The sequence below is a fragment of the Podarcis pityusensis genome (genome assembly GCF_964106645.2).
Source record: "Podarcis pityusensis genome assembly, chromosome: 1".
In the NCBI taxonomy this organism is placed as follows: Eukaryota; Metazoa; Chordata; class Lepidosauria; order Squamata; family Lacertidae; genus Podarcis; species Podarcis pityusensis.
The window spans coordinates 21572903-21600698 of record NC_138028.1 but is presented as its reverse complement, the minus strand read 5'-3'; the positions used below and the strand labels follow the sequence as shown (position 1 = coordinate 21600698).

At 42.2% G+C, this 27796-nt stretch overlaps 1 protein-coding gene across 1 annotated transcript; it reads right to left on the bottom strand.

The window, feature by feature from the left end:
• Position 1: 1 nt before the first annotated feature.
• Positions 2-27430, bottom strand: ASB2 (ankyrin repeat and SOCS box containing 2). Its single transcript, XM_080976722.1, has 10 exons — positions 27176-27430; positions 21275-21532; positions 18073-18153; positions 17152-17318; positions 16302-16457; positions 14476-14721; positions 11135-11306; positions 6907-7468; positions 3490-3643; positions 2-3193 (listed from the first exon to the last, which is right to left on the bottom strand). Exons 2-10 carry the CDS (start codon positions 21493-21495, stop codon positions 3057-3059), a joined length of 1896 nt encoding a protein of 631 aa, XP_080832848.1. The 5' UTR covers positions 21496-21532; positions 27176-27430; the 3' UTR covers positions 2-3056.
• Positions 27431-27796: the final 366 nt, after the last annotated feature.

The following is a 27796-nucleotide window of genomic DNA, read 5'->3' as shown; positions in this document are numbered from 1 at the left end:
GTTTTAAAAATAGTCCCAGCAGGTACTTTTACTCATATTTAATGCAGGCAATAAAACCTAAAAATATAACACTTTTATCAATACTGCACACACCCATTCCTCCCGACCAAACCCCACAGTTTATAAAAGCTATAGAAACAAAACTAAAGGCTTCAAAAGTGCATTATGACACAATCATTGCACACATGCCTATGGAAATAATACATCAATCAGGTCACAGAATGCTAGACTGTTTGGGGGCGGGGGCTTTGGCTATTCCTTGCATGTTAAATATATATGCTGACTAGGATTTTTTGACCATCTGTTAATGCATTCTACCATTCTATATCCTAGAATTGCAGGACTTGTTATATAAAGTAGTAAATATTCTACCTTTCAAATTTACAACCATTTCTATACATCTCCATTGAATTTTATAAAAGGCAGTTGAGTTTGTACAAATTTGGTATAACTAGTGAAATGTGTGTTGTGAAAATTCAGTTCCCAGATCCAGGAATTCACTGGTGCAGCAGAAAGACTGGGCCTATATTTCCCCAGCACAGATTGCTGCATGAGGATTTAAGTGGGGTAACTTGTGCCGATTTGCATTCATTAACCCAGTGTTCAAACAGTCTTGTCCTCATCCAGTAGCCTTTTTCAAATCCAGTCCAGCTAACCTGTGCATGAAAACCTTTCTGTAAATGGCTTTCTGTTGCTAAATTGGAGGGGGGGGAGAGTTGGAGAGGTAGCATGCATGCAGTATGTGCAAATAAATGTAAACCAACCATGTAGAAAAGATGGTGAAAAGAATCCAGTGAAAGTACAATTGTCAGGGGAGCTTTTAAGCAGACTATTCCCCACCTCCCACCCCAATATATGCGCATAGCTAGCGACACCTTTATCTCCTGAGGTTTGTGCTAACTTTTTGCACTATGGATCCAGTCGGCTCAACTAGGGTTGTTCCTAGTATATGTGCATGTGAATGGGGAAGTCTGATCTCCAGGCTACGCATTCATGTATGATGGGAGAAAAACCTGGCAGAGTATTGTCTCTGCTTCTTTTTCTTCAATATCTTGGATAAAAGAGTTTCTTTAAAAAAAATAAATAAGGAGCTGACTACACTCCTATATGTTATAAACACTGGACTGTTAGTTCAAGAATTAGTACTGTTGTTCCATTCACAACCAGTTAGAACATTTCAAGCTATAAACAAAACTGAAGCCTTGTTACTATACTGTACATGGGAATTGTATTTTTTTTTTTACTCAGTAGTCAAACCTGGGCTATGTGTTCCTTATTACACCCTACCCCTGCTTTCAAATGTGAAAATCTGAGACCATTCTCTCTGCAAAAAGTGTCATGCATTCTATTTTGGGCATCTCCACCAAGCTCTTTTGAGATACATGTACTGATGTGCTTGATTCTGCTGTGGTGCCTCAGCTTCAGAGTCACTAGGGTTGTTCCTGTTGTCACTATTCTCAAACAATAACTAACGGCTGTAACCTTGAACTACAGCAAGTGGAGTACAAATTGTATTTACCTGAGAGATCTATTTCACTGGTATGCGTTGGTAAAGAAATGGCTGGTAAAGGAAGGGTTAAAACCATGACACTTCTTCATGAAAGGGTTCAACATGAAGAGAATGCCAATGGAAGATAATCACAGGCATCAGTGAAAGTGGGTGGACAATTTGCCTCACAATGGCCTATTTAGCTCATTTAAATGCATCTCAGCCAAGTCATGGTACCACTTTGAAGGAATTGTTCTAAGGTTTAACAGCAAACTTAGTTACTGCTTCATACATACAAACTGTAAGTCATTCAGTGTTAAAAATACTCTGCTTGGATTGTTGCTTAGGCATCATCCAGCTAAGCATCTGAGTTCCCAAATCACAACCCAAGTTATGCCAGAGTATTTGAACTGAAGCTGATTCAATTGTTTTTCTGAAGCCCTGCAAATAACTGCCAGTGTTTTCCAGCAACAATACATCGATCATTTTCTTCTTTCCAAAGCAATGCAAGTGCTGAATCAGCTCTTTCCTTCATTACTGCTTTAACAGAAGGGTTAAATACCATTGGCTTCAGTGACATAAGAATTGAAGGCTGATGTAGTATAATAAACTAAAACAGAATTCCACCTCGTTCCTTTGCCTATTTAATATAATACACATAATTATTGTGGGTTAAATCCTTCAGCTCACACACTTTGTTAAGTCTTTGTTTAATTTTAATTGGGGGTCACAATTTTTTTACGAGATTCAGTATTTACTAAATGACTAACGTGGGAACAAAAATATTGTCAAAGACTTTGATCACTAAGGAAGAAAGTCAACTATATATCCAGAAAGGCCAACTAAACTAGACAAAAATGTAAGGTTGTATCAAATGAGACACAAATAGCAGCCAGAAGGTTTGATCAATCCTGCAAACTAAACTAAACTGCAGCTCAACCAATTGGTAATTGAAATGTAACTATTACTGGGGAATTTTAGATCTTTGCATTAGAGTGAGATGCTTTTGAATATAGGACCATTCCAGAAATACATTTGCTGTCCATGTGAGCAATCCTGATTGCTTCTGGTGTACAACCAGTTATGCAGACAAATACAATGTGTGAACTGGCAGATGATGAATATAGTTGACAATAATTCATGTGATTGCCACAGGTGCAAAAACAAAATAAAATGCCACTACATTTATTAAAATTGTGTGGGATCATCTGGTTTATACATTACATTTGTCTGTGTGAGAGCATACTTAGAGATTGCTTGTGTCTTGTGAACTCTTCCAAATTCTCCTTAACATGTGATACTGAGGTGTTTAGAACTTTTAATGTTTCTCTCTACAAAATAGCATAGCACTTTCTTGCCATGTGCTACCAGTGTCTTTTGTCCCAACTTCTTCACTTCTTTTCTATACTCTAAATACTGTTGGATTTGCCTTTTCTGCAATTCTGATTTTCAGATATCCTTTTTCCTTCTTACATAGCAAAGCCGGCCTTTTCTTCCATTATCTCAGTCTGTCTCCATCTTGTGGCTGTCACTCTAGGAAATGACTGACTGCCAAGTTCACCTTAGGTCAGCGAGTATAATCATATTGTAAATAGCGCATCAGTCTCCCTGGAAGAGGCAAAGTGTCAATAAGAGAAATACGGCTCTTCCCAATCAGACTTCGAATTTTGATCCGGCAGAGGTGAGCAAGTGGCCTTGGTGGCTCTGGAAAAGAGAATATATGGTAGGGTAAGTGAGTGAGCAAGCAAAAATACATTTTTATGCTGCTTTTGGGGGCCTGAAATAGTCACCAGAGAAGGTTATGAATTTTTTTTACAGAAGCAAATGTCTTCACTAATTACTTTTTGAAGTTTCCAAACTTAAACCCTTCAATAAAAAAATCCCAGGGTGGTTTGCATAGTTTAGTCTCAGGCTCTCACTTCCCCCTGCCTCTTCTGGTGAAGGAGGAGTTTGAAAACTTTAGTTTCTATTTCAGATTACTCAGAATTCTTTTAACTAACCTGCTTTGTATTTAATGTCAGCCCAGTCTTCATAACTGTCAATGTGCTCCTTGAGCCTGGAACAAAGTTGCACATTGCCCACATAATCCAGAAGAACATCGATAATAGGCCCAGCCCAACGACTCATCTCCGGAGTTGATACCATTTCACAAAACTGGGGGCAAAACGAGATATACAAAATTTGTTATTGTAGGAGAACAGCAACAGACACCCCCGCCCACCCTTTCCCCAAATCCAAAGTAGACCACTAGCAGGCAACCTGCAATAGAGGTGGTAGAAGGTAATGAACTTTACAGGGAGACCTCTGATTTACAACAGATTCACCTGGTTGCCTTACAATCAAGATGCGGGAAAGCAGGTCTACATGTCATACAGAAGGATATCGCAGAATCCTTGACCCTATCATTTAAAGTTAGAGGTGGGGAGCATGCATTCTGAATGCTTGCATTTAGCATAAAGCTACAGGGCCTACAGGCAGAGGGCCTTCTCGGTAGTGGCGCCCCCCTGTGGAATGCCCTCCCATCAGATGTCAAGGAGATAAACAACTATCTGACTTTTAGAAGACATCTGAAGGCAGCCCTGTTCGGGGAAGTTTTTAATGTTTGATGTTTTGTTGCTTTTTTATATATTCTGTTGGGAGCCACCCAGAGGGGAACCCAGGCAGATGAGTGGGGCATAAATAAATAAATTATTATTATTATTATTATTATTATTATTATTATTATTATTATCCATTCCTGCATGTAGCAAGCAAGTATACCGGGGAGAAATATTTAACTTGGCCCACTCTCTGATGTGTTTGTTTACATCATGATCAGAGCTTTCAAAACTATGACCACATATATCCTGAAGTGGCAAAATCTAAAATTCTACCACCTCAATTTGTGTGCTGCGGGCGGCCTTTGACAGTGGCTGTAAGTTCCTGTATTGTATGTCTGGTCATAGGAAACTCTGAAATGCATAGCCTAAATAGCTTTTTGTTCCTCGTCCTTCACTCCATTCAGGAATGAGGAACTTGTGTCCCTCCACATGTTGTTTGATCCCAACCCACATCAGCCCTAGCCAGCAAGGCCAAAGGGAGCTGTAGTCCACCCACCTGGAATGCCTCAGGTTCCCCCATCCCTGTTTCTGCTGCATAGTGCTGACTCTATGATTTGCCCACATGCATTCATAATGGATTCATAATGGAAAATGCAAGGCTGCAGAAAATCTGAACATTGCAGCTATGCCTGGCACATTGCAGCACCCAACTCCAAACAAAGCAGCATCATCATGAGAAAACATTGTTCTAGATATTAAATTCCATATTAACAGAAGCATCTTCCAATAAGATTGCCCTGAAAGTAAAATAAGTATTCTGCAGATGTATGAAGTGTGATTCTGGAAGAAAACAAGAACAAATCGCGCTGCTGCTGCTAACAGCTCTTATTTCACTCTCTGTGAAATAGTTTAAATGCCCTCTAGTGGCGTTCAGATAAATTACTTCTCAAGGTTACATCCTATATATATACAGTGGTACCTCGGGTTAAGAACTTACAGTGGTACCTCAGGTTTAGAGCTTAATTCGTTCTGGAGGTCTGTTCTTAACCTGAAACTGTTCTTAACCTGAGGTACCACTTTAGCTAATGGGGCCTCCTGCTGCCGCCGTGCGATTTCTGTTCTCATCCTGAAGCAAAGTTCTTAACCTGAGGTACTATTTTTGGGTTAGCGGAGTCTGTAACCTGAAGCGTCTGTAACCTGAAGCGTCTGTAACCCGAGGTACCACTGTACTAAGAGAGCAAACCCACCCCCCAAATGCCTATTTTATTTTAGCCCAAAACAGCAGGATTTATGCACCAGAGGGAAGTATCGGCAAGCTTCGGTAAGCCCCAGTGTTTGCAGAGGTACAAACAACTTCAGAAAATAGTGTCCTGGAAGAGGGCATGGCTAGCTGGTTGGAACTCTGAACAGTAATATTCCACACTGCAACATTCTGCTGCAGGCCCCACTTCTAAGGCAGGCAACGTCTGATTTGGGTGTGTCCGAATGATGCACAATTGCACACCTGCAGATGGTGCCAAACCTGGAAGTAGCCCCAAAGTCACAAAAATGTCACGAAAAGGGATGGGGCGGGCAGGGTGGAGTGGGCTGGGCTTACATGCTCTCCACCAATGTGCGCAGGGGTCTGGAACAGGACCTCCACACAAAACGAGGGTTGCCTGTATGCTATTAACATTACCCATTTCTCTTGCATTCATTGAATTTGTATGCTGCCCTTCTTCCTGAAGGAGTCGAGGGCAGCAAACCGTCCACATTTTTTAAAGAAAGAAAAATATATCTAAAACAGTTAAAACTTTATAAAAACAGTTCCAATTCAAAACATTATTTCAGCCACTGATCTCAGATTTTCCCCTGAACTTCAGCTACCAAATGCCTAGGTAAGCAGGAATAGTTTCCGCTTCCACCTCCCTGGGCATGTGATTATTTCAAGATGTTTTGGTCTTAGAAATTTCTTTACACTGCTTGGGACCTCACTTATCTCCATCGTAATCCTGTGAAGTTGGTAAGATTATTATTATTTATTAAATTCATTATACAGTGGTACCTCGGTTTAAGTACATAATTCGTTCCGGAGGTCTGTTCTTAACCTGAAACTGTTCTTAACCTGAAGCACCACTTTAGCTAATGGGGCCTCCTGCTGCTGCTGCGCTGCTGCTGCACAAGTTCTATTCTCATCCTGAAGCAAAGTTCTTAACCCGAAGCACTATTTCTGGGTTAGCGGAGTCTGTAACCTGAAGCGTATGTAACCTGAGGTACCACTGTACCGCCCTTCATCCCGACATCACAGGGTGGGTTACAACATAAAAGCACAAAATGCACAAGATGGACAGATGTTGCATTCATTAAACAGAATTTCTTATTCAATAGGAAATATTGGTGGCTGACTCGAGAAATATATATATGAGCTATCTAATATGAGCCCATAAGAAGTTTCAAAAACATCTGACATCCAGTAGTTTGGGAGTTTTATCAAGTATCATTAACCTTTCTATGTTGCCTTTTTTCCATAGGATTATGCTGTTCAGCCAATTACTCAGCTAGCTCTCTGCTGTATTGTTACCCAGACTGGTAATGGTTCTCTCGAATTTCAGAATGAGGCATTTCCCAGACCAACTTTACATACTTCAAACCAGCCTTCCCCATTCTACTGCCCTCCATATGTTTTGGACTACAATTCCCATCATCCCTAACCATTACCCATGCAGGCTGGCGCTAATGGGAACTATAGTCCCAAACATGCAGAGGGCACTGGATTGAAGAAGGCTGCTTTAGAATGAAAAAGCTGGTGACTGGACCTGAAGCCTTTCCTAAGGAAAGGCCATAACCACAGCTCCTCCAAATGTCACAGAAAATATGAGCTAGTAAGGGTAGACTCACCTGTACAATGCTCTGCTCTTTATTCACCTGGGGATCATGATACCTGTCTCTCTTAGCTTCAATGGGAGGATGTGGGCCACACCCATACTGACATTTAAAGCAAGAGATGGCATCACAGCCTAGATCCATCAGAAATTTCAGCAGAGAAAGATACTTCATCGAGAACATGATGGTAGCAGGGAAGGTCGTTGGATGGGAAGCGACGTAGGCATCAATATTGGCTCCATAGTCAATAAGCAGCTTTATCATCTTCAAGCAGCCATGGCGGATGGAGATGAGCAGGGGGTTGATGAGGTCGACGTTGGGATTGGCCCCAGCCTCAAGCAGCAGCTGAGCAGCTTCAACGTTGTTGTTAAAAACGGAGAAGTAGAGGACAGTGGTGCGCCTGTCCTCGTAGAGCCGCGAGCGCTCAGGAGAGAGAGTGAAGTTCACGTCAAAGCCAGCCTCAACCAGCTCTTCCAAGACATCGTCGCGGTTGCATTCAGCTGCCAAATGCAGAGGGCTGATGCCACTGCGTTTGGTTCTAGTGCGGCTGGTGACCGGGAGCAGCATTTTCACAATCCTAGCAGAAATGAATCAAGGGCCAGACGTGAGCTTAAGCTTGCTTTTCCAGCAAAGTTATTGCTTCTATAGCAGTATCTGGCTGTCCTGTTACGATAGGCGCTGCAGGCATATATAACAGCAGTGAAATCATCTTCCCTCAGATTGCTTAAGATTTATTAAGGCAAGGGGAGAGAGAGGGGGCCACAGCACCTGAGGAATGATCTTGAATGCTAAGGCTGGGTACGGGTGGTGTTTTTCCTTAGCCTTGAATACAAGGCTAAAATACATACGGCTAAAAGCAACCAAAAGCCCAAAACTGTACAATGAAAAATTCTTATCATGCTCATCCAACACCACAACCGGAAGGACAAGTATTTCTCTGTGCCACTGAAAGATTAGCACCACAGCAGAGGCCAACTTAACTACCAAAGGCCTGGGTAAATAAGCAATGACAGCCTGATCCTTTAAAGATCAACAGTGGAGGTCTACATGAGGTGCATTTCCAAGAGGAGATCACTGCACAAATCAGGGCTACCACCGAAAAGGCCTGTTCTTGTGTAGCCAAACTCCATACCAACCTCGGATAACTTTACTGAATAAAACTAAGCTGTTCCATCCCAGCTTGCAACTCCCCTTTCTTCTGTTTTCAGTCCTTATATCCTGTGCTGTTCTTAAAGTGGCACTCTTTCTAAATGAGATCTATAAACTATATTGATATAGGCTGCCGTAGTGAATGGTTTCCCCCGATATTTCTCCTTACATTGCATGAGCATCGTCATTGGTTTTTATGGGGTGAGGCATGTAATTTCACAATGTGGACTGAAACAGGTAAGCACCCAGTGCTCACGAGTGGGATGGGCAGACAGGCAGCATGAGTGGTTCTATCAGAAACATTATTGAGCAAATCCATTTGAGACAGGCCTATGGCATGAAGAAGTTCAACATGTACAGTTAAAGTAGGGGAAAGGTCTAGGCAACAGCTGGAACAGGAACACTAGTGGAAAAGTCTTCGGAACAACAGCTACCAGCCTGCCTTGCATTATCCATGCTCTCGAGACATTATGCCCTCATCAGAAGAAAATAATCAAAGCCACAGGAGGAAATTCATGTGCAGATCATTTCTCAAAGCAGAAAGGCTGACCTCACCCAGCAGTGATGCTCCCTGGAGGCGGGAAGCCTGGGTGCTGTTTAGCTGGCAAACATCCACCACTAACAAATGCTTTGTAATAGCCATAATAGCTGAAAAGTCACACACAGTGCCGAAATGAGAGTTTGCCAAGCACTAGCATTAGTCATCCTGGATTCTACTGGGATTTATTAACATTTAAGGGTTGAGATTATTCTGCTGCTCAAGCAAGCTTCTTAGAGCTGAGTTAAAGAGGAACTGCAGGCTTTTTCCCCCAGTTAGGGACCGATACCTTGTTGGACATAAAGAAGCATAACCTTTATGGGTATTAAAGAACCTAGTCAAATGCATCTCTGAAACAGAGCAAGCCATGTTCTTCTGGATGTAAATCTAAACTAAATTATGGCAGGCAACTAGATGGGGTAGGATGGAAGGGTCAACTTCAAAGAACCTTCAGATTACCACCAATACGTATCCACCTGGTTTGTGAAGAAAGGTGCTTGTAAGGGGAGGTTGTTTTAATTAGTTGCTCCTTGTGCTGCTGTGGTGCAATTTTTTAAAGGAATGATCTAGTTCAGAGATGGGGAACCTGTGGCTCTCCAGATGTTGTTGGACTCCATCTCCCATTTACCTTCGCCAGCATGGCCAGTGGTTAGAGATGATGGGAGCTGAGGTCCAGCAACATCTGGACTTCATCCCTTGATCTGAAAGGAAATTCATGCAACTCTAAGAATAACAAGAGTATTACACCAACAAAGTCTAAGGAGAATCATTCCAGCGTGACTGTCACTGCTATGTAAAGAATATACATAAGTTGCTTCTCAGTTGCTGGATGTTGGAGAGACAGATGGTTCAGTACATATCTTAAAAGCCAACACTATGCAAAAGCTTGGCCTACGGTATAGGTCAACCCCTTCCCCAAGACTTGCAGTGGATAATTATGAAATTAGAAAGCTAATCTATAGCCCTGAATAATGCCAAAACAAAATACAGTTTAAAAGGCATTTGTCAAGTAGACTATGCAAACACATCTTTCTCTGTAAACAGGCATGGCACTAGAAGTTGCAAACTTACATTCTCTTATTCAGGACTAATTCATACAGCTCTTCTCCCAAACTAGATTGCACTGTGCGTATGGTTCCTAAATCAGGGTTATCTGACTCATCCTTACAAACCATGGCTTGGCATGAATTTAGCAGTGGCAATTTGTGCTTGTGAGGAAGTGCTATTCAGGCAATCGATTCAGCACTGCACAACACCAGCACAGAGTGATCATGTGAATAATCCCTTAGAAATTCCTAGTTATCATGACTGCCCGTCTGCTCCTTTTTAGTGTGATCCTGCTGTCGGATTTGCTTTTTAATATTCTTCTTCTCTCCCAGCTACATTGATAGGTTCATCACACTGTTCATCAGGTCCCACTCTTCTGAGTCTCATACTGCTAATAAAGAACGTAATAAATACTATATCTATTAATACTATATCTAGAAAGGAATAAATTCCAACCACTTCACAGCTACAAATATTCATGATTGTATGAGTTAAAGAATATGTGCCTAAGGTCATGGATTTGACAAGATACAGTTTCACATTAGCCTTCCAAACAGGGTGAGAGCATTAAGTACAATAAACAAACGTCAAGCAACAAGAGTTAAAAAAAATAGAAACGATCCCCTTGGCTTTTTTCATATTATGGAGGCTTCGTGTCCTGGCAGTGAGTCTGAATGCAGAATTCCTGCAGAATTATGTATTAAATCCACATGCTTACAAAGAGAGGTCACTGTGAAGAGTGTTGTTATTCAGAATACCAAAGGGATTAAAATGACTGGCCATGCGGGGGCAAAGTTTGCCACTTGGATAAATATTTTGTCCAAGCAGCTAAAGATGGGAAGCTCTTTAATACTTTCACCTCGAAACCTTTTAACAAGTGCTTGATCCTTAACTATTCAGAAACACTGGGTCTTCAACCTAATTCTGATCTCATGTATCAATGCTGTTTTACATTGACAGAGCTTTGCAAAGTAAAATAATCTACTTTTATTTTGGGCAGAGCGGAGTCCAATAACTTACTTGCAACGATTATGTTTGGTTATTACGTTTCAACCAGCATCTCAACCACACATCAACCTGTGTGATTTTAGCAAGTGAAGTCTATGGATCTATTTATTTTGGATCATACATGACAGATAGCCACCCAACCTCTAGTTAAAACTTTCCATGGCAGCTTAGAAATATTTCAAACAAATAAAATAATAACCCCTCCAATAACAGAGGATAAACTTTGCATTAGATGTGAGATTACTGGAAAGAAGATGATGGCAGAGAAAATGCCTTCTTAGACGGCAACATGTCCCCAGTGCAAACTGAGACTATTTTAAACAGAACAACTTGTTTTGGATCTTGTCTGTAGTACATTCATTGCTACCCCAATCCCCATAGTAACTGTGGATTCATATACACAAACTTATATGGTGTGTGGTTTTTTTTAAAGAACCCCTGTTAACCTTTATGCAGAAATGCTCAAACCTGTCAACAACCCTCAGGAATAAAGTAACTTACTCATAATAGCCTCTTTTGGAGGCCACGTGAATAGGCAAGAGGCCATTCTTGTTGGTTTTGTTAGCATCAGCTCCTTGGGACAAGAGAAACTCCACAATCTCCTCATGTCCATTTTTACAAGCTTCAAAAAGGGCAGACGCTTTGTCACTGGCCTGGGTATTGATGTCAGCACCTGCAAATGAAAGAAATATAAAGCACGGCTCACTTTTGGAACATCTGGAAATCAACAGCATATGTCTCTATGCAGTGCCGGATTTATGTATAAGCTAAACAAGCTATAGCTTAGGGCCCCACTCTCTTGGGGCCCCAAAAAAATTTAAAGGAAAAAACACCTGGATGTACATTTCCAAAATATAAAATAAAAAAAATTGTATCTCACTATTAATATACTTCTTCTTAATTGTATTTCAGTTCAACAATTACTTTGATAAAATACATATTTTGCTAGATACCTATTAGGTCAATAAATTACCATATAGCCTATATTCAACAAAAAAAACCAGTGACAATTTGTTGTTGACAAATGACAGCTGGACATATAAAGGGCCCCCCTTACCTTCAGTAGCTTAGGGCCCCATCAAACCTAAATCCGGCCCTGTCTCTATGCCTGAAATTTAGGTAACAAAAGAGGGCCTTAAGACGTGTATATGCCAATGAAGTGGCACAAACCACATAAGTGCTGGGTTTTCAACACACACAGGATTCTTGTATTCAGGCATCATGCTTATCGCAATGAAGGTTGCAATGACATGCCCTTGCCCTTTGGAGGAGGGGGCCCTGACACAATGAATTTAGCAGCCATTATGATCAGGGCTTCATATCCGCATCAGAAGTAGGTTTGTATTGGTGTGCATTCTAAAACAAACTAGCAATTAGAGAAAAGAGTCTTGCTCATTTCCCCTTACGTACTTATAAAAATGAATGGGAATTCAAACAAATGAGATCTGAATGGGGCGGGGGGGGGGGGACATTTGGTTCGTATTAGCTTCAGTTGTTTCTATTGGGATGAAAAATGGAAACTGTCTGGGACAGCCTGTCCAGGTCAGAGAAAGATTACAGGGAGAAAAAGCAGTGAAAAATATACAGTGGTTTTTATAAAATCATGAGTTTTTGTACTATTTCTCTGAAATTTGTCAGGTCAGATCCTTTTAGCTACATCTCCTATCCGAAGCAATGGGCAGCTTAAAGGATGTGTGCCCTTTTAAATTAAGCATCAACCCCTTTCCCCACCTGTCTGAAATGTGGCAAGGGTGATGCTTTGAATGAATAGTAGAATTCCTGAAGAGGATATGTTATTTGGATGAAAAGCACCAGTGTCTTTCTGGCAACAAAAGACTCACTAGGTTTTGCCTTGAAATCAATTGTGGAATCATGAATGGAAATAATTCAGAGTAACCTGAATTAGTTATGAAAACAAATGAAAATCAAATGAATGAATAGCAGAACAAATGGAACTTCTGAGAACAAAATACAGTGGAGTAATTAAAAGTTTAAAAACTTGCACACCTTCTACAAATTACTGGATCTATACCTTCACACTCAGTGTAAAATGAGACTGGATGTACCCACTGCTTCCCTTTGCTACACAATTTCCCTCTCTGTTATGTGTATTAGATGAATACACATAAAACGAATAAGCCATTCTATAATGTCTATTCAGACATATGTGTCTCTGACTTCAGTAGGGCTTACTCCTTGGGCTGCCATAAGTCAGGAATTTCCTGGACATATCTGGGAAGTGTTGATTCTTTGGTGAATTTCAAAAAGAAAAATAGCTCCAAAACTTTGGCCGAAAAGAAAGAGAGAAAAGCTCAACAACTGTTGTGTCTGGATTTTCACTTTTTAGAAATATGGCAACTCTACTTACTCCTAGGTAAGTGTTTGCGGAATTTCAACCTTAGTCCCGTCCTAGGAAATTCTATTGTGCCAGAATTCTATTTGCTTGATTACAAAAAATATCCACACTTAGTTTGGGAGTAAGCTCCCCTGAACAGGGTGAGCTTTGCTTCCAAACAGACATGTGTAGAAATTGGTTGCACAAGTGTCTGCCGAAGAAAAACTTGCTCCTTTGTGGCAAAGTCTTTCCATTGCATTTGAAGCTTTAATGTACTTACAACTGTAACTAGCAACACAACTGCAAAGCCCACCATGGGGATACAACTAAATGAGGGAGAGAAACGGAATCTTTATTTTATGACAAGCACTGTGCATTGTACAGATGCAATAAAGTTATTATAGGGGTTCTCAGAGGGGCTTTAAAAGCTTGGAATAGTAGTGCAGTTTTATTGTATATTCTTGTTCCGATTATTATTATTTGTTCATAATTGACCATGGGAAATGAAAACCAAGCTCAGACACTCTTCAATTTCCCCTTGACCTTTCAGATACTGAACTTGCGATTCGTCAATGACAATGTTCAGTCCCATATGCTCCAACTGCCCCTCTTTACCAGGGACAACCCCCTCACTGTTGTCCCTGTCTCTGGTAAAGCACTGTTTTTATTCTGTCCCCCTTTTTTTGCTTCTTGGAGAAATGCTAAGTCTCTGTAAGATACATCTGAGAGGACGACAAGTAGGACCTGAAACAAAAGTTGGCCATGCATTTTCATATACGTAGAGTCCTCCTGTTCAGGGTCCCTGCCAGCCAGCAAGCCATGGATAAATACTGTACTACACTACACTACACTACACTACACTACACTACACTACACTACACTACACTATAAGCTCTAAGGAGCTTAAGTAAAACACCACACAGAGAGTTTTTCATTTTTCTTTGCCAACAGACACTAAACATTCCATGGTTAATGAGTATAATAAATCCCAATTTGTTGTTTTATCCCTTTAAGGCTTAAAATAAATTCCTGTACTTCTGTATCCTTGGGGGTTGGACTAGAATTTGGAGATCAAGGTTCAAATCCCTACTGATCCAGGAAGCTCACTGGGTGAAGAGCTTGGCACGTGTGGGGAACTGTGTGCACTCCTTTGAACACCTGAGAAAGGTAGGATATAAATGTGAATCATCATCTTTGAGTAGATTCAATTATGGGTCTTTCAATCACCTCAGAATCTCCCACTTGAAATCTGGAAAAGGTTCTGCCTTCTTTGTACTATAGTTTATGAAAGTGTGGGAAACCAATGCACAATAAGCTACCTCCGACAAGAACTTGTAGAAATTAGAATTTCTGTCTTCCTTTGCAAGACTGCCGTATAGGATGAATAAAAAACAAATCCAAAATTATGAACTGGCCACTGAAAAACCCAACACACAAAATCAATAGATGGTTTTGCATATCTCAGCCGCTGCACATGAAATGCTCCTGCTTCTGCAGTACTGCTTACCGCACTTGGCAAGGTATCGCAAGGCTTCTAAGTGGCCACTCTCAGCTGCCACGAAAAAGGAAGTGAGCCCATAGGAATTTGTGCTTTCGACCTTGGCACCTCCTTTGACCAAAAGGTCTATTATTTCCAAGTCATTCCGAGCCACAGCTTCGTGGAGGGCAGTCCACCCCCGATTGCAGCGATGGTTCGCGTCAGCATTGTACTCCAATAGCACCTGTACAGCTTCGGCATTTCTGTGTTCACAGGCTGTGGTGACAAAAAAGAAAAGAAAGTTTAGGTTTCCGTATCTGAGCCTCAAAAACAAGTTTCATTTCGGACAATTTCACCAAGACGTTGCTCATTGTCCAAGAAAGGCCTTGTTTTATCCCACGTATATTTTCTCCTGCATTTTTAAAATGAATTCATAGATTTCTGTTTGCTTTTTGGGGTACAAGAGGATTGTTTTCCAAATGTTTTCCCCCACAAACATGCAAAATAAACATTCAAGATTGTGGCTTTGTTTCAGATACTCACACAAAAACAAGTCCTTATTTATCTGTTTATAAAAAAAATATGTACACACCACTTTCAGCCCCTCCCAAAGTGATGAACTTGCAACTCTGATGAATATCCATATATCAAGGATATAAAATGACTCCCTCTCCCATTGATTTCATTATCTCAAATCTCTGTTGTATAGAGTTTCCCTATCTTCTTTCCTGCTCTGAAAATGGCAGCAGCCTACTAACCACATGGCAGGGATGGTATATTTAGCCTCTTCCTCATCACAAGGCAATTTCAGGGAAGGGTACAATTAAAACACAGAAAGGATAAAGCAAATTACAATAATAAAAAAGATTAACAAAGCAGCAACCAGTAGAATAGCAACCATAACAAACCCAGACAAGGCACAAATCCTTGCAAAAGTCTGAGCAAACAAATAGAGAGGCTACATTAAGCAATATGTTTGAACACTGAATATGTGAGTTTATGTCTAAAGTCAATGGTGAGAACAAACACCATTATATGTACTGCTGGATAAGTGTGTAATGGTTCTTGTATTTGTAAAAATAAAAATAAAAAATGTTGAAAAAAAGAGAATAGCTCATATAACTGGATCAAGTTAATCAGTTTTGTTGACTTAATTGAGCTAAATAATTTTAATTGCATTTTGAATAAATGTACAATTAATTGTTACTGTTTAGAATTTTGTTGTGTTATTATCTTCCTTAGTGTGTCATGCAAACAACTATTCTGAATAATAATAGTTTATTATATTATTATAATTTATTATTGTTATTATAATATTATTACTACTACTACTACTACTACTAACTAATGCTTTTTATAAGGTTGGGGACACTAGGGATGAGTTTATGCCACCAAGTGGGAAGATGCCCAAAACGTTTGGGAACCACCGAACAACTTAGACTTTGGGCCTGATCCAGCAGGACTCCTTTTATCTTCTTATTTCAAGAGCAGCTTGAAATAAGAGCATTGCCACCCCGGCCAGATATGCTCACCAGCACCCACTAACAGAGGAGAAGAATCCCTAGGGGACACTTTGCCCAGTGCCTTCTCAAACCTGGAACCAGCCCTGATTTCTGAACTACCGCGGGCTGGGGTAGCAGTTGCGGGCAGTGGCCCAGGCCCAGGTTTTTAATGGAGCTGTCACATGCCTGTGGACACTGCAACAGCATGAAGTCATATGACGTCACAATGTTGTGCACGGCGTGCTGGGCACCCACAGTTGGGGGTCCAAGTTGGTGCCCCGGCACACACTGTTTCCAACTAGAAAAGTAGTCTACTCGTGGGCATTCAAGACCTATGAGAATCAAGCAGCTTACCTTTATAAAGTGGGGTCTCCCTAGCTTTGTTTGCAATATCAGGTTCTGCTCCAGCCTGCAGCAACAAACGCACACACTCAAGATTCCCTCTATTTGTTGCTAAGTAGAGCGCCGTTTCCTCCTGAAGCGTACGCTGATCAAGTAACCCAGGATAAGCTATGGAGAAAGCGTTGATCCATATTTAGTGAGGCGTGTAATGTACATGAATAATCCTCACATCAGACTCTGTGCTCAATAGTGTCAAACTTTTATGTGATAGCTAACCACCCACATACAACTTGCAAGTCTCATTCTTTCGTCAGGGTTAAAAAAATTCTTGCTCCAATTGTGCTAGAAGACATTTTCAGAGTAAGTTTAGGAAGTCTGATCGCCTGAGTTCACCACCCTCTCCTGCCATTGTTATCGGTGACGTTTTTGGTACATTTAAGTGAGATCACAGTATTACCATTAAAAGCCACCACAAGAGCTTATTGCCATGCAAACTGGGGCGGGGCAGGAAGTGTTTAGAGGACATGCAGAAAGAAACCTTCAGCACTTGCCAAGAGAACTCTCCATAAAACAGCTACCAGGATGTTTAATTTGGGTAACATGCGCTTTCGCTTGCTATGCATGATCCACTGGGATGGGGGTGAGGGGCAGAAGATATGGTGAAAATGCTATTTATGATCCATACATTAGCCTTTAACCTTTTTTGGGGGGTGTATAATCATGAAATTCCCTGAATGTACAAAAATAGGCTGAATAAGCAAGCTTGCATCTTTCAGGGAGTGATATGACTCAATGGGTTACTCTATACCCTGTGATGGTTTTGTGGTTTGATCTGATCAGTTCTTTTTTTCCTGATACTTGCATTTATACAGCAGCTTCAAGCAGCGCTCTTGTCCATAGTAAGCAGCCTCGTGGAGGGGCAACCATCCATCTTTGTTAGGCTGTGCAAGGTTTTTCCCCGACTGCATCATTTTAAGAAGTGCGTTTTCATCTCCTCTCTGGATTGCTGACACCACAGGATCCAGCACTCTTTTAAAACAAAGTTGAAAACTTGTCACTTTTTGCAGGATTGCTTCTGACATTTGCAATGGCATGGCAGCACTATCCATGCCCTGGCTGTGAAACCATCCACTATGGTGGTTGAACTTATGGGGCTGTTCCCCCACCCCCTTGAAGTCACTCGTATTTTATGTCGCTGAATAAACTACACAGAGGCCCAAACAAACTCTCCCACCCACCTGCAAGCCAGCAAACACAGAGGGCTATATATTCCAAAAGCAACTGAGAACAGATCCCTGTGTCCCTATTTTCATGCTCTTTAGTGCATTGGCTCTCCCATTTTGCACACTGAAGGCACGCATGGCAACACAGCTAAAAATAATCGCAGTCAGCTTTGTTTACTATTTTGACATGGGAACTGGTTGATCTAACTAAATCGCTAGACAAGGATCCTGTTTCCGCTGAGTCAGTCACTCCAGTGCAACGGAGAGAGTCCTAAAAGATGGGGTTAGAAAGGGACGCTTTCAAGATCAGCAGGCCTCCGGGGTGGGTGGAAGAGGTGGGAGGGAGAAGGGCAGGCAGGGAGAGGGAATGGGGAAAGTCAGTCCCTTTTCCCTCGGCCAGTTATGCAAACTCCTTAGAAGACGTAAAATGATGCTACAATTGTCACCACACGCCTCCCCCCCCCCAACCCCTTCTAGCTGTCTAGTCAAGCCAAGCACACGACAACAAATGTAGCCTAATAATGAAAAAAAGTACAGGAAAGAAGGTAAGGAGGACTTACTCCGGTTGGGGTGTTTTGAACAGGCTGCCATCGTACCTCCGTCTGACCCCTGAACTGGCCGCTTGATTCTGTGCTGATCGCCTGGAGTGATGACAGCACGAATGAAATAATGAAAAATACTCCGAATAAGAAAAGCAGGTCATGTCTCGGGTTGCTTAGCGGTGGGTCTGGGGGCTGAGAAAGCCACTGAAGGAGACAGTATCCAGTGGACCTGCAGCCCCCTCTGGGTCTTTAAACAAAGGCAGGCTTGTTCTGGCTCAGCTGCTCTCTCGGTTCTGGATTATTTTTGGCCTTCAGAGCAAGTGTCAGGGGATTCAAATGACCATATAAGACAACAGGGGAGATGAATCCCTCCATCACCACACAACAGGCAGAGAAAGGGTTTGAGGGCCTTCTTCGCTTCAGGGAGAAGGATGGCTGGATAGTTTTTGTTGTGAAACAGCTGTGGGAATGAAAGCTTTGCAAGAAACTTTCAGATCAAGACCAAGAAGAGATCGCTGGGGTTGCCAGGTCCAAACAAGATGGCCTGCTATATCTTTCAGAATTGCAGAATTACATTGAAGACAGAATTTCACCAGATGCGTAAGTGTGTGAAGTGAGCTTCATGGCTGAGTGGGGATTTGAACCCTAGACCCCACTCTAACCACTACCCCACACCAGCTGTGACCATTGTACCACGCTGTGGCAGATTTCCTATCACAGATCTACAGTGAAGGGAGAGGTTGCGCTTGGTGGAGCTCTGTTTTAAAAGCCTTTTAAAAAAGTGGTTTTCCTTTCCAATGATATAAAAGGCAGGACATAATCAACAGAGGAACAGGAATATTAAAATATAACTTGATAAAATATGAAACACAGTGGGAGGCACTAGTTAGCCTTTTCCTAGGTCATTAGATAAAAACATCAGACAAGAGAAAAGATGAGAGAGAGTTTGTGCCCTCCTCCAAAAACTTGTAATACATGATCTTAATACGGTCTGATGAAGTCTTTCCTTTAAGAAGGAGGGGTAAATGCTTATTGCTTTGAATTTATTAGATCTTAGCATGACATTGATCTCTATCAGCATAATATATTATGAATATATCAAGCACTTCCTAAGCCATATGCAACTCAAGAATGGACTTGCATTGAACTTTGCAAATCTGGAAAACAGAGTACCCCCCACAACTGCTCAAATGACTTTGCTACACTTTCCTGGGTCATGCTGCTCCTAATTTTGCAACTGCCAAGTTAGCTAATTTTAAAATAATCGTGTTTACTGTGGTCAGTGGGGATTTCCCCGAAGGGTGATTTCATACATCTATGCAATTGCTACTATGAGCCAGTCATCTGACCCAGTTTGTAAACTAACACGGTGAAGTAACACATAAACATAAAGTATTGCACAAGAAAAACTAAAGTGCCCTATTTATTCTGATGATCACTAGGATGGCTCAAGTCAGCCATCAAGTATGTTTTGTTTAAAAAAAAGTTCCAGAGTTGGGTCAAATATACTTTTTGGCAGTGGAAACAGACATATGTAACAGTTTTAAGCAGCACTGACATAAGGATGTTCAGACACACATGGAAAAAACTATTCTCAAATGTGACATTTTCTGTTAGATCTCACCCAAAGTTTAATTGAGAGGACAGGACTAGGTCCAAATGTTAGTTTCACTAATTTCATCTTAACCAATAGCTGCTGTTGTATGCTCATCGCATACATGTAAGTGCTATGTGCACTTTCGTTTTACTCTGTAATGCTAAGATGAATAAGTTCTACTGTCTGAAGGGTCATATTGCATACAGTGGTACCTCAGGTTACATACGCTTCAGTTTACATATGCTTCATGTTACAGATGCCGCTAACCCAGAAATAGTGCTTCAGGTTAAGAACTTTGCTTCAGGATGAGAACAGAAATTGTGCTCCAGCGGTGCGGCGGCAGCAGGAGGCCCCATTAGCTAAAGTGGTGCTTCAGGTTAAGAACAGCTTCAGGTTGAGAACGGACCTCCGGAACGAATTAAGTACTTAACCTGAGGTACCACTGTGCTTCTAAGCTCCAACTGAACCATCTCAGGCTGCAATTTGTCTATTCCATTCTGAAGGAAAAGCAGCTGTGGTGAGCTTCAATCTGGATCATGCTTGAAAGTGTGAGCCAGACAGCAAGTTCATGCACTGCTTTTCCTTGAAAATAAAGTGGCACTCTAAAGGCACACTTTTTTAAAAAATGTGTTTAATGTAATGTGGTTTAGTCCTGTGTATTCAGTCAAATATTTTTTTTACCAGAAGATTCAAATAGCAATTTGAGGGCTTGGCAGATAATCAATATTTCGCTCAGCTCCAAAATCTGACATTTAAAACACCACCAACACATTTCTGCCCTTCTCTTCCTCCAAGGATTTCAGACAAATATAAGACCTATCCTGCTGCATCAGGAAAATGCTCCATCTAGTCTAGCATCCTATTTTCAATGACCCACCAGGTGCCTGTAGAAAACCCTCAAGTAGGAGATGAGCAGAAGAGCTCTCTCCCCTCCTGTGGTTTCCGGCAACTGATATTCAGAAGCATCATTGCTTCCAACCATGGAGGCAGAAATATAACCATTTGTAGTTCATAGCCATTAATAGCATTATCCTCCATAAATTTATCTAATGCTCTTTCAAGGCCATCTAAGTTGGTGGCCATCACTTCTTCTTGCAGGAGCAAATTCCAGAGTTTAACTAGGTACCGTGTGAAATATTTTCTTTTGGCCGTTCTGAATTTTCCAGTATGCAGCTTCACTGGATATGTCCCTGAGTCCTCGTGTTCTGCAAGAGAGAGAAAACCTGTTTCCCTGCCAACTTTCTCCAGATGCATCATTGTATAAACTTCCATGGTGTCCCCTGTTACTCCCCTTTCCTCATGGGGGCTTGCTCCACCCCTTGATAATTTTGGTTCTCATTTTCTGGAACTTTCCCAACTATAGAATGTGCTATCTGGGGATATTGTGAGGTGTCTTTCTGGACTATCTCCAGCCCGGTTACTAGTCAGGGCAGGGCTTGCGTAGCCTCAGAGCGGCAACCGTATCAGGCAACAGAGCCAGAGTTAACATCTAACCTACCTATAACAGAGTAATCACAGAAGCACTAACACAAATGTTTAGGACTGGGGTGCAGGACATGCAGTGAATTTACAGTAGGAAGAGGTGGGGTGTTTTGTGTTTGCTTTCTTTCCTTGCTTCTTTACCTTTGCCAAGGGTAAAGGTAGAAATTCTGGCAGTAAGGGTCGTTGTGGGTCGGCGTGGTTGTCTTCTGTGTAGCTGTTTGCTCTGCAGGGTCTTCCGTCAGGCTTTGCTGGATGGCCAACTCAATGAGCTCATCTTCACTCATACTGCTATAGAGGCTGTAGTCCTCATGTCCTAGAGCTCCCGTCTGCGAATTCCTGGCCACCGTGACTTGTGTCGCCATCTTCCGTGTTAAGTCGGAAAGAGACGGCTCCAAACACCTGGAATGCACAGAAATGAAACTTAGGCTGTGTCCAGATGGGGGCGGCAAACAGGCCATGTGGACCTGATATTCCTGTGCGCATGACTGACAGGAGATTGATCACACACTGTCTCTCCCCCCCCCCCCCCACAGTCGTGGTTGTCCATTGAAGCTCCACCACTTGACATCCACACCAGTGGGTGGAGCTTCACAAAATGTTTCTGAGCTGCATGATGCTGTTGCTTTGTCCCACCCTTCTGCCACTCCTCCCTTTCCTTTAAAAAAAACTAATTAATTAATTAATTAATTAATTTTACGGTTTTCCTTTTTGTACATTTCAATAATTTTATAATCATTTTTACATTTCAAAACTTGACTTCCTTTCCCCCTCTTTCTGCAGTTCCTTAAATTTATTTTTAGTATTTTCTGCATATCCAAATTAACTTAATTTACTCATTTATTCATCTACTTTAAATATAAACTTATAAAACTGCAGGTTATTACAATAAACCTGCCAATGTTCTTATCTGTTTACAATTTATTTGTAAATATTCAATAAACCATTTCCATTCTTTTATTAAAAGTTTGATATCTTGATTTTGTTATTTTTCCGGTGTGTTTTGCCATTTCTGCATATTCCACAAGTTTTTGTATCCATTCTTCTTTTGCTGGGACTTCTTTCCATTTTGGGGCAAGTAACATTCTTGCCACTGTAGTCTCATACATGAATAAATTTCTATATAGTTTGGGTAGTACTGTCCCTATAATTCCCTCTCATTTTCCATTCCGGGCACCCATGCAGGTACAATAAGTTTGCAAGAGCATAAGAGCAAAGGTTATAAAAATTGTCCACAAGGGAGGAAATGGAGGGTTGTGCTGGCTGCTTTCCTTCAATGTAACCCCACTTTCCACACACACACGGAAGTCTGTTCATATATAAATTGGGGTCGGAGAGGTGACGCCTTATAGAATCACATTGTAGAGTTGGAAGGGATCCTATGGGTCATCTAGCTCAACCCTCTGCAATGCAGAAATATGCAGCTGTCCCATGTGGGGATCGAACCTGCAACCTTGGCGTTATGAGTACCACACTCTGACCAACTGAGCTTTAATAAAGCAGCCTTTCAAGGAGCAACTCTCCTTCGTCTTCACTCACAAAGCTTTGCCGTTTTGCGCAAATTTCTTTCTGCCCTCACTTCTAGGAGCAAAATAAAACTGAGGGTGAGGTAGGACTTTTTTTTTATCACAGAAAGCTGATTATTCCCAGTAGTTGGTGTTAAGTTTCAGGCCACTACATTCTTTTTTGCAAAACCAAAAAGAGACTCTTGCTAGAGTTGTCACGTACCAGCTCTCCCCTCCTACCTCCCAGGTCCTCCTTTCCTGAGTTGTGTCACCCTTTAAAAATACTCCATTAGAGATCAGGTTGCAACTTGACATTTGCCAAGTATTTCATATGACACATAAAGGAAAATAAACAGCTCACAGGAGGTCACTGTGTGAGGAGGAGCATTGCAGGGAAGAACATTTCCTTCAGGAGGGCACTGCGTGAATCACAGTGGGTGTTTGTGACAGTACTAAGACAATTGTCTGAATATGCTGGAAGAGGGTTCAAAGTCCTGTACATACACACACACACACAATGGCAGCCATTTTGTTTTCTAAGCTTCTGAGGTCAATATACTGACTGTTCACAATGAGGTAAAGCTGAACTCACGCTGAATTTTTAAGTCAACTCCCGTTGCCTGAGGTGCTGTCCAAATTTCACCCTCTCTGCTCTTAGCATATAAGCCAGGCTTCCTCAACCTCGGCCCTCCAGATGTTTTTGGCCTACAACTCCCATGATCCCTAGCTAGCAGGATCAGTGGTCAGGGATGATGGGAATTGTAGTCTCAAAACATCTGGAGGGCTGAAGTTGAGGAAGCCTGATATAAGCCAGCTAACCAGTTTGATACAAACTGGCACACAGACAGAAAGAAGCGATTGCTAGGAACAGTTCCACCATGGAGCTGCCAGATCCCAGGAGGCTCTTACCTTCCACCTGACGTCCATTTCACACATTACCCCGAGGGAAACCTGAGTATACCCAAGAGAGAGCTGCCGCCGTCATGGTTCCCCTGTGGAGTGTATGCGTATGGCACACGCGTCTGCCACATTAGACACGGCATTTTCATCTAAAGATGTACTGTAGCGTGTAAGGCAACCCCAAGGCAGACATTGGTGTAACAACTTCAGGGAAGTTTGCCAGAGCTGCATTTTCACACTTGCATCTTTGAACACGTATCTAGACTTCCCCAATCCCATGTCTTGCTGTGGTACAGCAGAGAGAGGAATCAGTCAAATTATTGGGATTCGCTTCCTCAACGCAGCAACCTGCCTCACGGCCACATGCTAAGTACAAAGCCTTACTGGTGCTTCTATCAGCTGTAGGGTTGCCATGTGTCCGGGATTTCCCGGAAATGTTTGGGGGGACAGCACCCCCATCCGGGAGGATTTTTGCATTTTGGATTAAATATCCGGGTTATGGGTTTTTATTTTATTATTATTATTTTAATGTTTTTGGTTTTTAAAATATTTTTTGTGGGGAACGCACGTGCTCAGAAGGCGCTGTGCCCCAGAACAGAAAACACATATCGGGTAGCCTGGAGCAGCCTGCCGGGGGTCGTGCTAGGTCTGGTGGTGTTCCTGGCTGCCACCAGGCCTTGCATAGCTTTCCCAGGGCCATGTTAGGCCTCGTGGTGCTCCTGGCGGTCGCCAGGCCTTGCAGGGCTTTCCCAGGGCTACTCAGCCTCCCATCATGAGCAGGAGTAAGACAACAAAAGTAAGAGAGGGGAGGGAAGACGTGGGGAGCAGGTGGACGAGGAAGGGGTTAGCGGCAGGGAGTGGGTGAGCGAAGGAGATGTGAGATGGCAGGGTGTCCCAATAGCGGGGGGCGGGGGGGCGGTTTGATAGCCAGAATATGGCAACCCTAATCCGGTGATCTATATCAGATTCCCCCAACCTGGTGCCCTCAGGATGTTTTGGATGCTCCTCATCCCTGACCATTGGCCAGGCTTGCTGGGGCTAATGGGGGTTGTATTCCAAAACATCTAGAGGGCACCAGGTTGGGGAAGTCTGATCTAAATGTGATGACAAGAGCCCAACATTAACAAAACAAAAATACAGCTGTGTCATTCTGTGAAAAAGGAACCTGGGAACTGAAATGGAGAAGTCCTTCAGTGAATGGTTTTCCCCCTAACTGAACTCGCAGGAACCTGAGGACAAAGGAGTCAGGCTCAGACTCTTGACCTTTCTTGATCTGCAGAAGGGCTAAGGGTATCCTGCCCATTAAATCGGATTTCAAATCGGCTTTTAACTAGGTTATTGGCAGAATCCCTCTTTTTAGCATTAACCCACATCAGAGAGGTCTCCCGGTGGCTACTGGTGACTACAGCCCTTTTTGATATTCTCCAGACCACATGCTCAATTACATGGGAAGAGAGGCTGGATTATAGCTACTAGCCATGCCCTTTATCAGCATGTGGCTGCTGGTCCTTCCTATGTACAATGGTACCTCGGGATAAGTACTTAATTTGTTCCAGAGGTCCCTTCTTAACCTGAAACTGTTCTTAACCTGAAGCACCACTTTAGCTAATGGGGCCTCCTGCTGCTGCCGCGCTGCCAGAGCACGATTTCTGTTCTCATCCTGAAGCAAAGTTCTTAACCCGAGGTAATATTTCTGAGTTAGTGGAGTCTGTAACCTGAAGCATATGTAACTTGAAGCGTATGTAACCCGAGGTACCACTGTACATCAAGTGGAATGTGAGAAGGGTCTCTCCACATGAGCAGCTGTATACATGTAAGGCTCAGGAAACCTGGGTTCTGATTAGTAGTACAAAGCCTACATCAGCCTTCATCAACCTGGTGCTCTCTTGGACTGCAACTCACATCAGCTCCAGGCAGCATGGAGAATGGTCAAGGGTGACCAACAGTCCAGTAATCATCTTCGGATCATGGGTGCTCCAATGCATTGCATGGACACACACACACACACACACACACACACACACACACAGAGCTACCACAACTAGAATGTCTTCTGTGTCCACATACCCTCCAATATGTAGCGTCTCAAAACCAGGACGCATGTCTTCCTGTCTGTACATGAGTCACTTGACCCATGAGTGATAATGGAGCCCCCAAGACACACTTTGGAGGGGGCGTGTTAGTGCTTTTCGGGGTGAGATCTCGGTGCAAAATCTCACGAGAACACCATGCCCCAAATAGCCACCGTGCGCTCATGGGGGGGGGGGGATATGATGGCCTTTTCTTCTGGTATGCTTGCAGGGTATGTGTTCATTTCATCCAAAGGATTAAATGTGCAAATATATTTACAATAATGAAATGCACACACATTCCTTTCAGAGGCAGGGGGTGCAGATTGGCCACCTTTAAATTCTGCCTCCTTGCCCTGTTGTTGTTGTTGTTTAAATGTTTTCCTTGGTTTAGCTCACCAGCTGCTTTTGTACAGTGGGAATCTTCTGGTTTGTTGACCACAATTGCCTGTTGCAAGATCTGTATATTTCCAGCCACCCGAATCCTAAACACGTAAGATGGAACTTGCAGACCTTGAGACTTAATATTTTTAGATCAGCTACATAGGATGTAGGTCAGGCAAATATATTTTTGCCACAACGATTACTGCAGTCTGCTAAAGCACAGGGAACCAAGTTTCCAGATGATGAAACATTTCTGAGTAAATGGATCCCGCTAGTCCCCAGCTGTCTAGATACATCAAACTGTTTATGAAGTTGCCTTGGCACATCTTGGATGCCAACAACAACACTTCCATGCAATCGGTCCGCTCACCCACCCCCATATCTGTTATACTTTAGTCCTTACCATAAGTACCTGGATCCGGCCAGTCAGCCAACTAGCCCACCATCCTGTTCTAACAGTTGCCAACCACATGCTTATATGGGAACCTACAAGCAAGATGTGAGCAAAGAAGCACTCATTCCTCCTGCAGTTTCCAGCAACTGGTATTCAGGAGCATAATGCCTCCAACTGTGAAGAGCAAAGCCATGATCGCTAACAGCCATTGATAGTCTTTTCCTCCATGACTTTGTCTAATCCAAAATTGATAGCCATCACTGCCTCCTGCAGAAAGAAGTGCTTTTTTTTATCTGTCCTGAATCTCCCAACATTCAACATTCATACCACTTGGCATCCATCATCACAATTGTTGTATCTTGCCATAGCCATAGAAATAACAGAAACAATCTGGTTGAAAGAAACAGTAACTTAAGATGGCTTTAGCATTTCCCTGTAGGGTCTGTTGAAAGATCAGGCACTACAGACATCCAGATTCCTCTTCTAATATCAATCACCTCTGCATATAATATTTCAGAAGTAAAGACATCAAAACATTCCTTTTGAATGGATGCATATGCTATGGTAGAGGAGTGATAAATTACATATTTACATTTTAGTGAACCACTTAGGATGCAAAGTAAATTCTGTTTAAAAAGTCCTTTGTCTTCCAAGATTTCGTATGTGTAAGTCATTTCCCATAGTTAATTTAATGCATTCCTACATTTGGAGAAAGGAACGGTTATGCACATTGTAAGCAAATTACAGGTTCTGCACCCAACCAATGTATTCAAAGCATGCATAACTGCATTACCTTATAGCTGCTGTAGCTAACAAAGTTTACCCCGGAGTGATTTTCCTTGGTGAACTCTTAATTCAGAAAATCCCCTTTCGGGTGCATCTCTCTCCCGTCTCTGTGTGTTGATAAACTGCAGAGCAGCTCTGAACTCTCTCCCTCTTTGAAGTGCGGAGTTTATTTCTGGATCACCCCATGATCGACGATTACAAGCCAAAATATAAGTTGCTCTGAATCTCAGATTTCCTGTGTGAAGTCTGTGGCAAAGGGACTTGTTCCCCTCTCAAGTTTTCTCCCTGCAGCATTATAATCTGCAGAACTTTGCTTTCTGCAACATCCCTTTCCGAAATGACATAAGCCTGACCTTTTTGTTACATCATTATTTATTTATTGCCCTGTACAAGTAAACCATATATGGCCATGTTGCTGAAAGTTGGAAAGGAGTTTACAATGGCCATGCAATCTTCAAATGACTATGGCCGGACTGATATTTTTCAAGGGTTGTTTTTAGCACATGTAATCTCAGTTTTTTATCCCATACTTCCTCAGAAGAGTTCAGGGTTACACACACACGGTTACACACACATCACATACATACACACACACACACAGAGAGAGTTTTTAAACTCCCAAAACAAC

Coding starts and splice junctions, on each gene's coding strand:
- ASB2 (XM_080976722.1), bottom strand. CDS start 21,495: ATGGCGACACAAGTCACGGTGGCCAGGAATTCGCAGACGGGAGCTCTA. Junction 14,722..16,301: donor GGAGACCCCACTTTATAAAG/GTAAGCTGCTTG, acceptor TTGTCACCACAG/CCTGTGAACACAGAAATGCC. Junction 3,644..6,906: donor AAGAGCAGAGCATTGTACAG/GTGAGTCTACCC, acceptor TTTTGCCCCCAG/TTTTGTGAAATGGTATCAAC.